Source organism: Nanorana parkeri, unplaced genomic scaffold (genome assembly GCF_000935625.1).
Source record: "Nanorana parkeri isolate BGI_ZX_2015 unplaced genomic scaffold, ASM93562v1 scaffold740, whole genome shotgun sequence".
Lineage (NCBI taxonomy): Eukaryota > Metazoa > Chordata > Amphibia > Anura > Dicroglossidae > Nanorana > Nanorana parkeri.
In genome coordinates, this window is record NW_017307008.1 from 706454 (window position 1) to 720065 (window position 13612).

The window sequence follows — 13612 nt, forward strand, 5'->3', positions numbered from 1 at the left end:
CTTTAATATTAGGAGCTTTTTTCTTTTTTCCCCTTCATTACATTTTAGTGCTGCCAATCTCCTGCTGCTTCTTTGCAGCCACTTCCTGTCTTCATGCACTCCAGTCATTGCTGTGTGTGTATATGTACGCGCGCGCACACATACATTTTTTTATTTTTAAAAACTAATATATACGCACACACATATTGTATAAATAAAGTCCTGTCTGCAGGCGGCGGGTTGGAATGTGTCCAGCTCGGGGAGGAAATGGATGACTAAAGTCTTCCTCTCGGCTACGTCAGCGGCTGAGTCTTTTCCTGGCTCCCTGCGCCTCGCCGATCCTTATTTGGCCCTCTGGCTGCTCCTGGTCGGGGCCCCTCCTCCGTTCTCGCCTCTCTCTGTGATTTTGGAGGAGCTCAGCCGGGAGATACTGAAAATAAATCCGAATTGTGAGAACAAACACTTCATACCCGGCAGGGAGGGATCGGGGAACGCCGAGTCCAGACTTGGCACCAATCACATTGTGCTGCTTATTAAAGACACAATGATGTCATCACTGGGTCTCTGTTCTTCTCTATGCAATGCAGGCAGATCATGGCTGGCCGGCAGGGTGCTGTGCATGGCTGGTGGGAGGGGCCGACAGGGTGCTGTTCATGGCTGGTGTGGAGGGGCCGGCAGGGTGCTATTCATAGTGAGCCGATAACTTCCTGTGCTGACCGTCAGCTGGCAACAATGTAACTGATCTCTCTAAGGACTACAGAACACCTCCATTATGTTATAGAGTTGAGGAGAAACGGAGGTGTTCTGTAACCCTAAGGTGACAACGCTGCTGCTACATGGATGCAATACAGGGTGAGGGTTGTCAACCCTAGGACAGGACTACAGAACACCTCCCTTTCTCTTCCTCTCCGTAATGTACGGGACATGTTCTGTAGTGAGCGCGGATTCCTCCTTCTCTGACGGAGATAAATCACTTTGTAAACCCGCTATCGGGCCGGTGCGGTCACTTACTATGATTTCAGTGGGACGGCTGATTATTCGGCGCTCGCTGCTGCTGCCTCTCTTATGTGAAGGGATTCATTGTACTTCTGCCAAATCTGGAATCCCCCCCCCCACGCCGTTCTCTTAAAGTGCCCACGTCCCTCTCTGTGCCTTGGCCTAATGAGACTTCTGTCTGTGCCGGGAGGCAGGTTTTTTCTATTCGTGTCATGTGACCCGTCCAAAGGGGAGGGACCCTTCCCTTAAGGAGCCCCACTGACCCCCCAATGTAAGGAGCGTTCTTCCCACCACCTCCGTGTTACACAGGATGAGAAAAGCTGAGGCGGACGATGTGATCTCGGCTCTTGTTTGTGATCTGCGAATCACTCGGCCAGCTAACTTCCATCAAACATTCACCGTGCCACATAGCTGATTCATCAGAAGCATTAACAGGTGTCAGAGATCACAAGTACTCCCTACAGAGCCGACCTTTCACCCCACTAATGTGCCACTCGCACTGCTTCCTTCTAACATAACACTATATTGCCAAAAGTATTGGGACGCCTTTACACGCACATGAACTTTAATGGCCTCCCCGTCTTAGTCCGTAGGGTTCAGTATAGGGCTGCAACAACTAATCGACATAATCGATTATTGAAAAAGTTGTCAACTTTTTCAATAATCGATTAATCGGCTTCCGATCAGTTGGCCCTGTTCACAGCTCCACACGCTCCACCTCCTCCCCGCCTACCCACAATTGGCACAGGGACGCGGGGAGATGTAGTAAGGAGGAGCAGGTGTGGGGTGATTGACAGCCGCTGATAGACAGGTCCGATCTCAGAAGCAAGTTGCTGGAAGACTGCTCAGGTATGCCTGCACTTTCTCACACATGGTGCTCTATAATGTATTGCTGGGATTTGTATTCCTCTATAGCTGATGGTACATTGTGCTGTATATTATACAGCTAAAGCATGCGCTGACCCCGCTCTGTCATTTTACGTGGCCTACCACTTCCTGGCTGAGTTGCTGTTGTTCCCAGTTGCTTGCACTTTGTTATAATCCCAGTAACAGGTGACCGCGGAATATTTAGTAGCGAGGAAATGTCACGGATGGACTTATTGCACAGGTGACAACCTATCACGGTACCACGCTTGTAGTCACTCAGCTCCTGAGAGCGACCCATTCTTTCACACATGTTTGTAGAAGCGTCTGCATGCCGAGGTGCCTCATCCTATACACCTGTGACCATGGAGGGGATTGGAACACCGGAATCCATTGATTTGGAGGGGGAGGGGCCCAATACTTTTGCCAATTTAGTGTGTGTATATAGCTATATAATTAGATATTTTTTATTTCAGTATGTAAATAATTTGAATAGCTGCTTTGTGTTGCATTTTATGTTCATCACCTAAAAAAACCCAAATTTTTCTTTAAATTCTGGCTCTGTTTTTACCCATAGACTCCCACCTGTAGTCATTCTAGAGCCTGTAGAGCCATTGGGCTGGTTGGGCCTATTGTACATTTTGACTGATGCTAAGCTCGCAGTTTGGCTGTCAGTGAATGAAACATGCCACCCACCCCTTCCTCTTCGGATATGCACTCAGATGGTAAATGCTATTTCGGGAGGATGTTGCTCATTTCCTGTGACACACCGACCCTCGGGTTCACTGCATTTTACCTACATTCATGTATGTTCAGTGCAAGGCAACACGTGTGCTTGAGCAGCATGTATGTCTTCTACACCCCACCGGTTGAAAAACAACAACTCTGTTTAGATGAAATCCAATTAGCAGTGTCCAGAATGTTAAATAGAACATTCGAAGGGTGGGTATAGTAGCATTTTTTCAGTCTGCTACAGGCAGAAGGAAACATTTCCTCAGTCTCCTATGTATGATCTGCATATGGCCAAGAGTTAGATCTGGCTGGGTCACTGGTAACATCTTCATAAACACCTTCTAGTCCTACAAATTTTGTTTCACGAGTCTGATTTGGGTGGGTCCGAGGCACTGGTAGCATCTTCACGAACTGGTCCAAGTCCTACATTTGGTCAGGAGTCCAACCTGTGCAGGACAGAGGCGCTGGCAACATCTTCACGAACACATCCAAGTCCTACATATGGTCAAGGATCCAATCTGAGCAGGTCAGAGGCAATTGTAGCAACATCCTGCTTCCTGCACATGGTCAAGAATGCGATCTGGGTGGGCCAGCGGCACTGGTAGCATCTTGGCAAACACTTCCAAGTCCTACAAATGGCCAAGAGTTGTATCTGGGTGGGTCACAGGCACTGGGGGCATCTTTACAAACACCTCCAAGTCCTACATATGGACATGAGGTGGGTCAGAGTTACTGGTAACTTCTTCCTGAACACCTTCTAGACCTACAAATTGCCACAAGTCTGATCTGGGCGGGTCCGAGGCACTGGTAGCATCTTCATGAACACCTCTGAGTCCTACATATGGCCAAGGATCCAATCTGGGTGGGATCAGAAGCAAAGGTACCAACATCGTACACATGATCAAGATTCTGATCCAGGTTGAGCAGAGGCACTGGTAGCATTTTCACAAACACTTCCAAGTCTTAGACATGCCCAAGAGTTGTATGTGGACGGGTCACAGGCACTGGTGGCATCTTCATAAACCTCTCCAAGGCTTGCATATGACCAAGAGTCCAATCTAGGAAGGTCAGGTGCACTGGTAACATGCTCACAACCACCTTCAAGTCCTACATATGGTCAGGGATCCAATCTGGGTGGGTCAGAGGCACTGGTAGCATCTTCGCAAACACTTCCAAATTCTACACATGGCCAAGAGTTTTATCTGGGTGGGTTATGGGCACTGGTGGCATCTTCATGAACCTATCCAAGTCCTACATATGACCTAGAGTCCAATCTAGGAAGGTCAGGTGCACTGGTAACATCTTCACAAACACCTCCAAGTCCTACATATGGGCAGTGTTGGATCTCGGCGGGTCAGAGTCACTGGTAACATCTTCATGAACACCTCCTAGACTTACACATGGCCAATATTCCAATCTGGGTGGGTCAGAGGCAATGGTAGCAAAGTCCTACACGTAGCCAGGAATCCAATCTTGGAGACACTGGTAGCATCTTCATGAACATCTCCAAGTCCTGCACATGGTCAAGAGTTGGATCTTTTGAGGGTCAAAAGCACTGGTAGCATCTTCTTAAACACCTCCAAGGCCTACACATGGCCAAGCATCGGATCTTTGCTTGGGAAGCCAACTCCATGCTGTTTTGTCTGGCTTGATGCTGATTCGCCGGGAAGCCGGCTAAACAGTATGGAGCCGACTTCCCGGCCAGTCTTGTATTGACTCGCCTCTCGGATTTCTAATTGGAAGCCGGCTCGATGATGATTTGGCTGCGAAGCCAGCTTCCCAGCCAATCGTCATGGAGCCGGCTTCCCCACCATTCAGGAAGCCAGGCGGCTGGTAATGACCCGCCTCCCGGTTTCCTAATTGGAAGCTGGCCCGATGCCGATTGGCTGGGAAGCCGCATCGAGCCGGCCAGTCAGGAAACTGGTCGGCTGGTAATGACCCGCCTCCTGGATTCCTAATTGGAAGCCAGCTCGATGCTGATTGGCTGAGAGCCGGCTTTCCAGCCAATCAACATCTAGCTGGCCAAACAGCATGGAGACAGCTTCCCCGGCAATCAAGCCATTGCCCGCCGCCCGGCTTCCTGATTTGCCCGGAAAGGCAGCTCCATGCTAGCGGAAGTACCGGTATCGGCGCGCCATTGTTTGATACACACAGTGCTTTAGCATATGTCTGTCGGGGGGTTTATATCGTGTGGTGGTTTAGTTACATTTTTTTGTGTTCTTTCTGTGCACTGCATGCTGGGTAATGGAAGGGATCCGCCGCTTTCCTGCGAGGGAGGTTCGCTTTAATTAAACGAGTAATCCTTTGAGAAATGGAAAGCCCTTTCATGTGATCCAGCACTCGCCTGTGACCGAGAGAGAGGAAAGGACAGACGGTTGTGGGTCCAGCAGCTTTTTCTAATGTCTGTAAGTAAAATATTCTTTAAATTCGCTCGGTTACCGTATAACGAAACCGGCGCAATTTGTTCTCGAGCTCTTCTGTACGTCCCTGCAGGTCTGCAATGTTGTTCCCATTGTCTCCGGGGGCTTTATATAACAGGAATTCATGGTTTCTCTCGAGGTTTGCTTTGCATTGGCCATTTTCTTTTTTCTTCCTTCTTGTAGCCATTGTGTACTTTTTATTGTATGTTTTCATTTTAATTTATTTAATTGAAGAAAAGTTTACTTTATAATGCCGATTTTCCTCGTTATTTACTTGTAGTATTCTTTATAATTACAAACAAGGGAATCAACAAAGGCTGTGACTGTGTGCGGCAAATCAAGTTTTCTGCTTTCCGTTGGCTTAATTACGTGAGGTTTGCCGGTCTGGAATATTCTGCGGCTCGGGAATATTCTGCGGCTCGGGAGGTTTTTGTAAAGCCCAGGCCGTTAGGAAAAATCAACATGGAAAGCGTATTTTGTTAATTTTGTCTTTTTTGTACCGCAACAAACCTGAGCTTTCCCTGAGGCCTTGTTCACACCAAATGCAGACCAGACCTGCATGAGTTCCTGCACACGCAGTGCAGTGTGTTATACTGTGTGTGTTTTTTGATGCGTTCATGTGCGGTTTTTTTAGTTTAAAATGGACTTCCAGGGCGTTTGCATGTGTTTTTTATGCATTTACATGCGTTCCAGAGCAGGTAAAATAGGGCTTGCTGCAGTTTTTGCTCTGGAACTCAACGCTGCGGTGTTAACTAGAGCCCAAAATACAATTGGAATACATTGGACGCAGTTTTGATCCGGTCTGTAACAGATCTGCTCCTGAAAAGCGCTTGGTGTGAACAAGCCCTGAGGAAGCCAGACGTGTGCGTGGAAGCCATGGAATTCCGAATGCTAGATTTGTTACTTTTTGTTATTAACCTCTTTGTGTCAAAAACAATATCTGCCTTTTGCAGCTGAGCTACTGTTGGTATGCGAGGGCCAACGTCTGAATTCACATCCAACGTGGCCAATGCATTTTTCCTCTTGTGTCTGGAAATATTGCATGTCTACGGGGGGCCATGTTTCATTCCTAGTATGTTCATAGAAAAACAGATTTGCACCCTAAATCCTACACATAATCACCTGAACATTTAGCAAAAGCAGGCCTGGAAGACATTTTGTCCTTGGGACTCACTGACTTTTAGCTATTCCTTTGCGTTGTAAGATACATTTACCTAATTGTTGACAGCAAAGATTTGACCACTGATTTCTGTGAATTGTTAAAGATTTATTCTACTCTATATGGCCAAAAGGTTTGTGGGCACCTTATCACACCTATATGAGCTTGTTGGATAGCCCATTCCAAAACCTTGGTCATTATTGTAGAGTTGCCTGCCCCTTCCTTGTGACTATAACATCCTCCACTCTTCTAAGAAGACTTTCCGCAAGATTTTGGAGGGTGTCTGGGAATTTGTGTCCATTTTTGAGGTCAGGTACTGATGTTGGATGAGAAGACCTGGCTCACCATTGGTGTTACAATTCATCCCAAAGGTGTTCAGTAGGGTTGAGGTCAGGGCTCTGTACAGGACACTCGACGTCCTCCACACCATGCTGGTCACACCATGTCTTTATTGAGCTGGCTTTGTACACGTGACAGTCGTGGTGAAACAGAAAAGGGTCTTCACCAACCGGACACACCATGTCTTTATGGATTCAATCAATTCCCAATCAACCTCTCTGTTTTGGGCTCCTCACCATCCCTCATCTTTCCTCACCTTCCATAATTAGTCTTCTAATCATCCCTCATCTCCTGTTACCTTCCTGTGATTGGCCTCATCACCATTACCATCTCTTTTCACACAATATGGAGTTGCCCCCTTTGCATTATCATAGCCTCCACTCTTCTGGGAATGCGTTCCACAAGACTTTGGAGTGTGTCTGTGAGAATTTGTGCCCATTTGAGAAGATGTGGCTCACAATCCATGTTCCAATCCATCCCAATTCATGTTCAGTAGGGTTGAGGTCAGGGCTCTGTGCAGGACACTCAAGCTCCCCCACACCAAACTGGTCAAACCATGTCTTTTATGAAGCTGGCTTTGTACACAGGGTAGAGTCATGGTGGAACAGAAAAGGGCCTTCACCAAACTGTTACCACAAGGTTGGAAGAGCACAATTGTCTACAATGTCTTTGTATCATGTAGTATGAACAGTACACTTCACTGGAAATCATTTGGAGGGGGGGTTCACATACTTTTGACCATATTGATAGAAGTGATTATTGGGCGTCCACAGACCTTTGGCCATAAAGTGTATGAAGTCTCTGAGCAGCAGGGTTTTTGGCCTTAGTGAGAAGTAGAGAGAAGGGCTTTGTGTGTCATGTCTTATATGATCGATGGCATAACCCAAAGTCCATCTGACCCCGACGGCACACTTTTCGGTTGCAGATGTATTTTATTTGATATGCTTTTTAGCTCCCATATGACTTCATGGAAAAACCCACAAAATATATTTTTTATCAGTCTATGGATCGACAACATTTCTGCCGTTTTTTCTTTTTTTGCTGTCTTCGACCATATCTGGGTTCTTGAGTTTATGCCGCACACACCTAAAATACGCAATGATTTGTTCTCTTTGCCAACTACCCAAAAATAAAAATATACCTTTTGGTTTGTGATGAAAGTGAGACGGGTTCGATACCTTCCATTTTAGAAAGTTTCTGCTCTGCTTGACTTTGGTTAAGTTGGGGCCTTTTTTTATTTGGTTCCTTTTAGCCCACCCCCACCATAACTTGTGTGGTTGTACGGTCTTGGCACAAATTAAGTAGGCTTGTACCTAAGACAAGATCTTTGAAGTTGAAAGGTTGGGGGATAGCTCTCTCTACACTTCCAACACTTTTCCTCACGGTGCTGCTTCTACTGTCTATTTATGAACATCAGACCATTCACCATTGAAGGGAAAGAGAGAAGACAGGCTGCCTAGTAACAACTGAAGCCGGCTTGCTAGCCAATCAGGGCGGCGGGTCGTAACACACCGCCCGGCTTCCTGATTGTAAGCCGGGCTGTGTGTTATGATTGTATCCCTAATGAGGATTTACAGGTACCATCTTCATAGGGGTCCATTTCACCAAGTGGTGAAAAGCAGAAACTGGCAATGGTTCCTTGCTCTTAATATACCTTCATCTTTCCTAAGTAAATATAAAGTCCAACTCTACGTTCTTCGGTTGTTACTACAAATTCTGTCTAAATGAAAATCTACCTCCTGTTAAAGTGGCTGTGCTAGGACTCTAAATATAACTGCAGTCCAATAGGCACCAGAGTTAAGGTCCCCACACACCTTGCGATAATCGTACGATAATCGCGGAAATCCCGCGATCGTAGGATTATCGTAAGGTGTGTGGAAGCCGTGCGACCTCTACTACTGTATGGTCGCACTACTTTAACTTAGGAACATGTTCGAAAACCCGCCGAGCATCGTACGATGTTCGGCGGGTGTGTAGCATGTTCGTAAGATAAAAGGTAAGATAAAAGCCGAACAATATGGCAAGCGCACACTGCCCGTTCGGCATTGCGGTCATCGGAAGCCCGCCCCTCAGGGGGGCGTGGCTTGTGATCATCGCAAGTACGATCTGCCTGTCCAAGATAGGCAGATTGTACGTTTTTTTTAACCATCGCAAGACAAAAGACTTGCGATGGTTGTAAGGTGTGTGCCCAGCATTAGACCCAGTGCACTCAATAATGGAACAGACCTGGTCAGACACGAGTATCCCCCCTTCCCTGCAATACAAGTCTGTGTGAGAACACTTGTACAGAGGGGTGTGGCTGTTACTCAGCTCTGCCAGTATAGAGGAGTGCTGAGGGGCGTGGCTGTTACTCAGCTCTGCCAGTATAGAGGAGTGCTGAGGGGCGTGGCTGTTACTCAGCTCTGCCAGTATAGAGGAGTGCTGAGGGGCGTGGCTGTTACTCAGCTCTGCCAGCACAGTGTGAGAGCTGGAAGCAGCATTTACACTGAGGCAAATCTGCATTCTTGGGCATATCCTGGGCAAAATCAGTCACACATCACCCTATATGACATAAAAAGGGGCAGAACTTTTAGCCTTTAATAGTTTTAGGGAAGGTCTTTTTGATTTTGGTCTCTGCCTTGTATTTACAATCTGCAGAGAAAACAAGAATGAGTTTACTGCCGGTAGCAACTAATCAGAATTGTAATTTTATGGTTATTTTAAATGGCTTGGAAGGGCTGTTTGTTGTTGGCCGCGGCCTTTTAACTCGGTTTGGGATCTAGTTCACGCCTAATGTTCAGCCTTCATAGTTGAGCTCTGCATGGAAATTCTTGCGAGGGTTGACTTGTTTGCTCACCACTTGACTGCTACGCCAGAGAAATATGAGTGACCCTGTTAGTGGTCTGAGGAATGTACTGACTGATAGCCGTACCAGGCTCAGATCTGACCACACAGGTGGAGGAGGGGCGCGTATTGCATAAACTGCATTTTGCGATGCATATGGGAATCCCGTTGTCTCGCAGCTTCTGCTCATCGGTTTTCTAGCTCTTCAGCAGAAAACTCAGATTGAGCCATACATTTCTCTTTTTCGATGTATACATTGTATAATGAGAGACGAAGGCTAATGGCATACATGTAGAAACTAAAGTATACTGTATGTGAAGTCCTAATAAAGGAAAGCATGGTATCGTACTCCCAAAAATTATCTTATAAAAGGCCCTTTTGTTGAAAATATTAGTTGCATACCTTATTTTGCAGTTCTGTGGTCATGTGACCGCACACCTTCCTTGACCTTCCCTTTTCCCGAGCAAAGGGGCCATATCTGCATTGCCTGAGAGTGGGCAGCAGAAGGATGTGCGGGACAACGGAAGTCCATTCCGGGGCTCTGTCAGCTAAATGGGGCTGGAGGGGAGTGGCAGCAAATCTGATTACCATACTGCAGCAAAGATGTGCGTTGGCATGCCATCATGTAGCTCTGGCCAGAAAGCTGAGGGACGCATACTGACCACGTCAGCATGGATCTGAATTAGTGCTTGGCTTGGTCAGATTGCTTCAGGAAGTGCCGGTGGCTGGCAGGATCAGCAGGTATTTGCATCACCACCACTAGGTGGCACCAAGAAGCATAGGAACAGCATTACTGCCACTAGATGGCACAGAGAAGCATAGGAATGGCATTACCACCACTAGATGGCAGAGAAGCATAGCAACGGCGTTACCGCCACTAGATGGCGCCGAGAAGGATAGGAACAGCATTACCGCCGCTAGATGGCACAGAGGAGCATAGCAACGACATTACCACCACTAGATGGCACAGAGAAGCATAGGAACGGCATTACCACCACTAGATGGCACAGAGAAGCATAGGAAGGGCATTACCCCACTAGATGGCACAGAAGCATAGGAGCAGCATTACCACCACTAGATGGCACCAAGATGCATAGGAAGGGCATTACTGCCACTAGATGGCACAGAGCAATAGGAATGGTGTTACCACCACTAGATGGCATCAAAAAGCATAGGAATGGCGTTACCACCACTAGATGGCACAGAGAGCAATAGGAATGGCATTACCACCAGTAGATGGCACTGAAAAGCATAGGAACGGCATTACCACCACTAGATGGCCCTGAGAAGCATAGGAATGGTGTTACCACCACTAGATGGCCCTGAGAAGCATAGGAATGGTGTTACCACCACTAGATGGCCCTGAGAAGCATAGGAATGGTGTTACCACCACTAGATGGCACAGAAGCATAGGAGCGGCATTACCACCACTAGATGGCACAGAGAAGCATAGGAAAGCTACTACCGCCCCAGCATAGGAATTTCCATTGCTCCTCCGATCACTCTAGTGCTGGTAATGGTGTGCGACTGGCAGTCACCCAGCTTAATACATGAGCCCCTTTAAGTCGTCATGTTGCAGGATAACATCAAGTAATGAACATATTGGCATAATGTAGATACAAGTATCTAATTTATAATTTCTTCCATGCATGAAATATCTTTTTTCTTTTCTCTTTCAGATCAGCGTACGTGTGACCACGATGGATGCAGAGCTGGAGTTTGCCATCCAGCCGAACACCACCGGCAAACAGCTCTTTGACCAGGTGAGTAGCTATTAAAGTCTATATCTTCTGGTAAAAAAAATTGAACCTTCAAATAGCTTCTAGGCCAGTGGTGCTTTCATGAATGCTGCAGCTAGGCAGACGGCTATGAAATCTGCAGATCTTCAGGAGGTCATACATGTGCAGTAGCATCACCGGTAATTTCTATGGAAAGTCCGTCTTCATCAATGATGGCTGGAATGTCGATTTGAATGTCCATGAGCTTCTGCTGTTCCCAATCGGTAGACTGTTTGTGAGGTCTGTGTAGCTCTCGGTGGACCCTGCAGTGAAAGTCTCTGGGGAATAGGGGCAGGCAAGTGTAGGATTTTTGTGGGTATGCCTATTTGATGGGGACTATAAAGGAAGGCCACCAAAGGGGAGGACTAAAGAGGGAGATAGAGGATGGCCACCAGTGAGGGAGAGACTGGACAGGGAGGCCACCATTGAGAAGGGATGACCTAGAGAGGGGGCCATCAGTGGGCGGGGGGCTGGAGAGCTAGGCAGGGAGGCTACCAGTGAGTAGGGGAGACTAGAGAGGGGGGCCACCTGTGATGGCGGAGTAGACTACAGAGGAGGGGCACCAGTGAGGGGGTGCCACCATTGACAGGGAGACTAAAGAAGGAGGCCACCAAGAGACATATATATAACCACTCATCACATTTTTGCTATAGGGCCCCATGATCTGTAGTTACGGCTCTGCTTCTGCACTTGTATAAGTAAGAAAAATCTAATGGTATAAAATAATAATTCCTTTTTATCCCGTAAGCCAAGTCAAGATCTCGCAACCCAGTAGTAATACGGCCCTCAGATCAGGGCCGGATTTCCCACAAGGCCAACCAAGGCCCGGCCTTGGGGCAGCAGGGGTGTGGAACTCCTATCTCCTGATGCCCGGGACATGCAGTTCCGGGCACCGGGCATTTTAGTTAAATATCAGGCTGGCCCATAAAGAGAAGCCGCAGCCAACGTACGTGTTCCCAGCAATCCATAGGTGTATGTAAAGCCCTGTGAGCCTTGGTATTGGCAGGAACAGCTCTGGGTGTTGTCTGTTGGCCACGGCAGTGAGAGGAGGGGACGTTCACCCGGCGGGATGAGGTATGCTGCTGGGTCCCCTCCTCTCTCCTGACACTGTCGGACTCTCGGTCCATTACTTTTTAGAGGGGGTGACACCACAATGACTGTACTGTAAGTCATTGCGGTGTAACCCCTCCATTGGTGTCACCCGGGTGCGGTCCGCCCCGCCCTTGTGACGCCACTGTATAACGGCCAACATTTTATTTATATGGCTTAAAGGATAAAGGCATTTTTAGACAAAGTGTGCATATTCTTTTTGCCCCATTCCCCTCAACCAAATGCTTCCACCCTCACCCTCCACAGATCTGTACTTACCTAGATTCGGGGCCACTGCTCTGCTGTTTGGATGACATCCAACGCTGCAAGTCCCCCCCCTCCTGTCTGCAACCGTCTCCTGGAGACCGCCCTATCTAAGTCTATGGGCCTGTAATGTGCAGGTGTGGCCAGTAGAGGGGGCGTTGTGGTGCTAGATGTAAACTGCGGCACTATAGGATCCTGACAAGTATGAATCTGTGGATGGGGATGGCCCCATAGAAATCTATGGGCCTGTAACGTGCAGGTGTGGCCAGTAGAGGGGGCATTGTGGTGCTAGATGTAAACTGCGGGACTGTGTCTATTGGATCCTAGCAAGTGTGAATATGTGGAGGGAACGGCCCCATAGAAATCTATGGGGCTGTAATGGGCAGGTGTGGTCAGTAGAGGGAGCATTGTGGTCCTAGATGTAAACTACGGAACTGTGCCTGTGGGATCTCGATAAGTATGGATCTGTGGAGGGGGTGGGCAGGATCGTTTACTGTTTTATTACCTGTTGATTGTGCCGTAACTGACCAAGCTGTCCAGCCAAAATGACAATTACAGGGTTTAGGACAAACCCTAACAAACTGCTGGTGGTGCTTATAGTATTCAGCTTTTATCATAAAGCTTAAAGGATTAGTGCACTTTTTGCCCCTGCTCCCTTTGATCTAAATGACCTCTGCCTCCACAGATCTGTACTTATTGAGATCCAAGGGCCGCTGCCCCCGCTATTTGTTGAGATCTAGCTCTACAAGTCTCCCCCTTCTGTCTGCGCCCATCTCCCTGATGGAAGTTTGCCCCATAGAAGTCTATGGGACTGTAATGTGCAGGTGCGGCCACTAGAGGGAGTGTTGCAGTGCTGGATGTAAACCGCAAAACCATGCCTATTGGATCTTGGTAACTACGGATCTGTGGAGGGGCGGCCCTATAGAAGTCTATAGGACTGTAATGTACAGGAGTGGCCAGCAGAGGCAGAATTGAAGTGCTGGATGTAAACAACAGAACTGTGCCTGTTAGAGCTCAGTAAGTAGGGATCTGTGGAGGGAGCAGCCCCATAGAAGTCTATGAGGCTGTAATGTGCAGGTGCGGCCAACAGAGGGAGCATTGCAGCGATGGATGTAATAACGGTGGCACCGTGCCCATTAGATCTCTGCAAGTATGGATCTTGGGGGGGG

General features: G+C 47.8%; 1 protein-coding gene across 2 annotated transcripts in view; it reads left to right on the top strand.

Annotated features, from left to right (window-relative positions):
• LOC108793345 (moesin) overlaps positions 1 to 13612 on the top strand; it is a 59751-nt gene that overhangs the window by 33247 nt on the left and 12892 nt on the right. Inside the window, exons 1-3 of one of the 2 annotated variants that reach the window (XM_018564259.1) lie at positions 3545 to 3550; positions 4959 to 4960; positions 10992 to 11075. In XM_018564259.1, coding sequence (XP_018419761.1) covers positions 11013 to 11075 — 63 coding nt within the window. In that variant the 5' untranslated portion in view covers positions 3545 to 3550; positions 4959 to 4960; positions 10992 to 11012. Of the gene's footprint in view, positions 1 to 3544; positions 3551 to 4958; positions 4961 to 10991; positions 11076 to 13612 lie in introns of those variants that run through there. The other variant, XM_018564258.1, reaches the window with a different exon arrangement.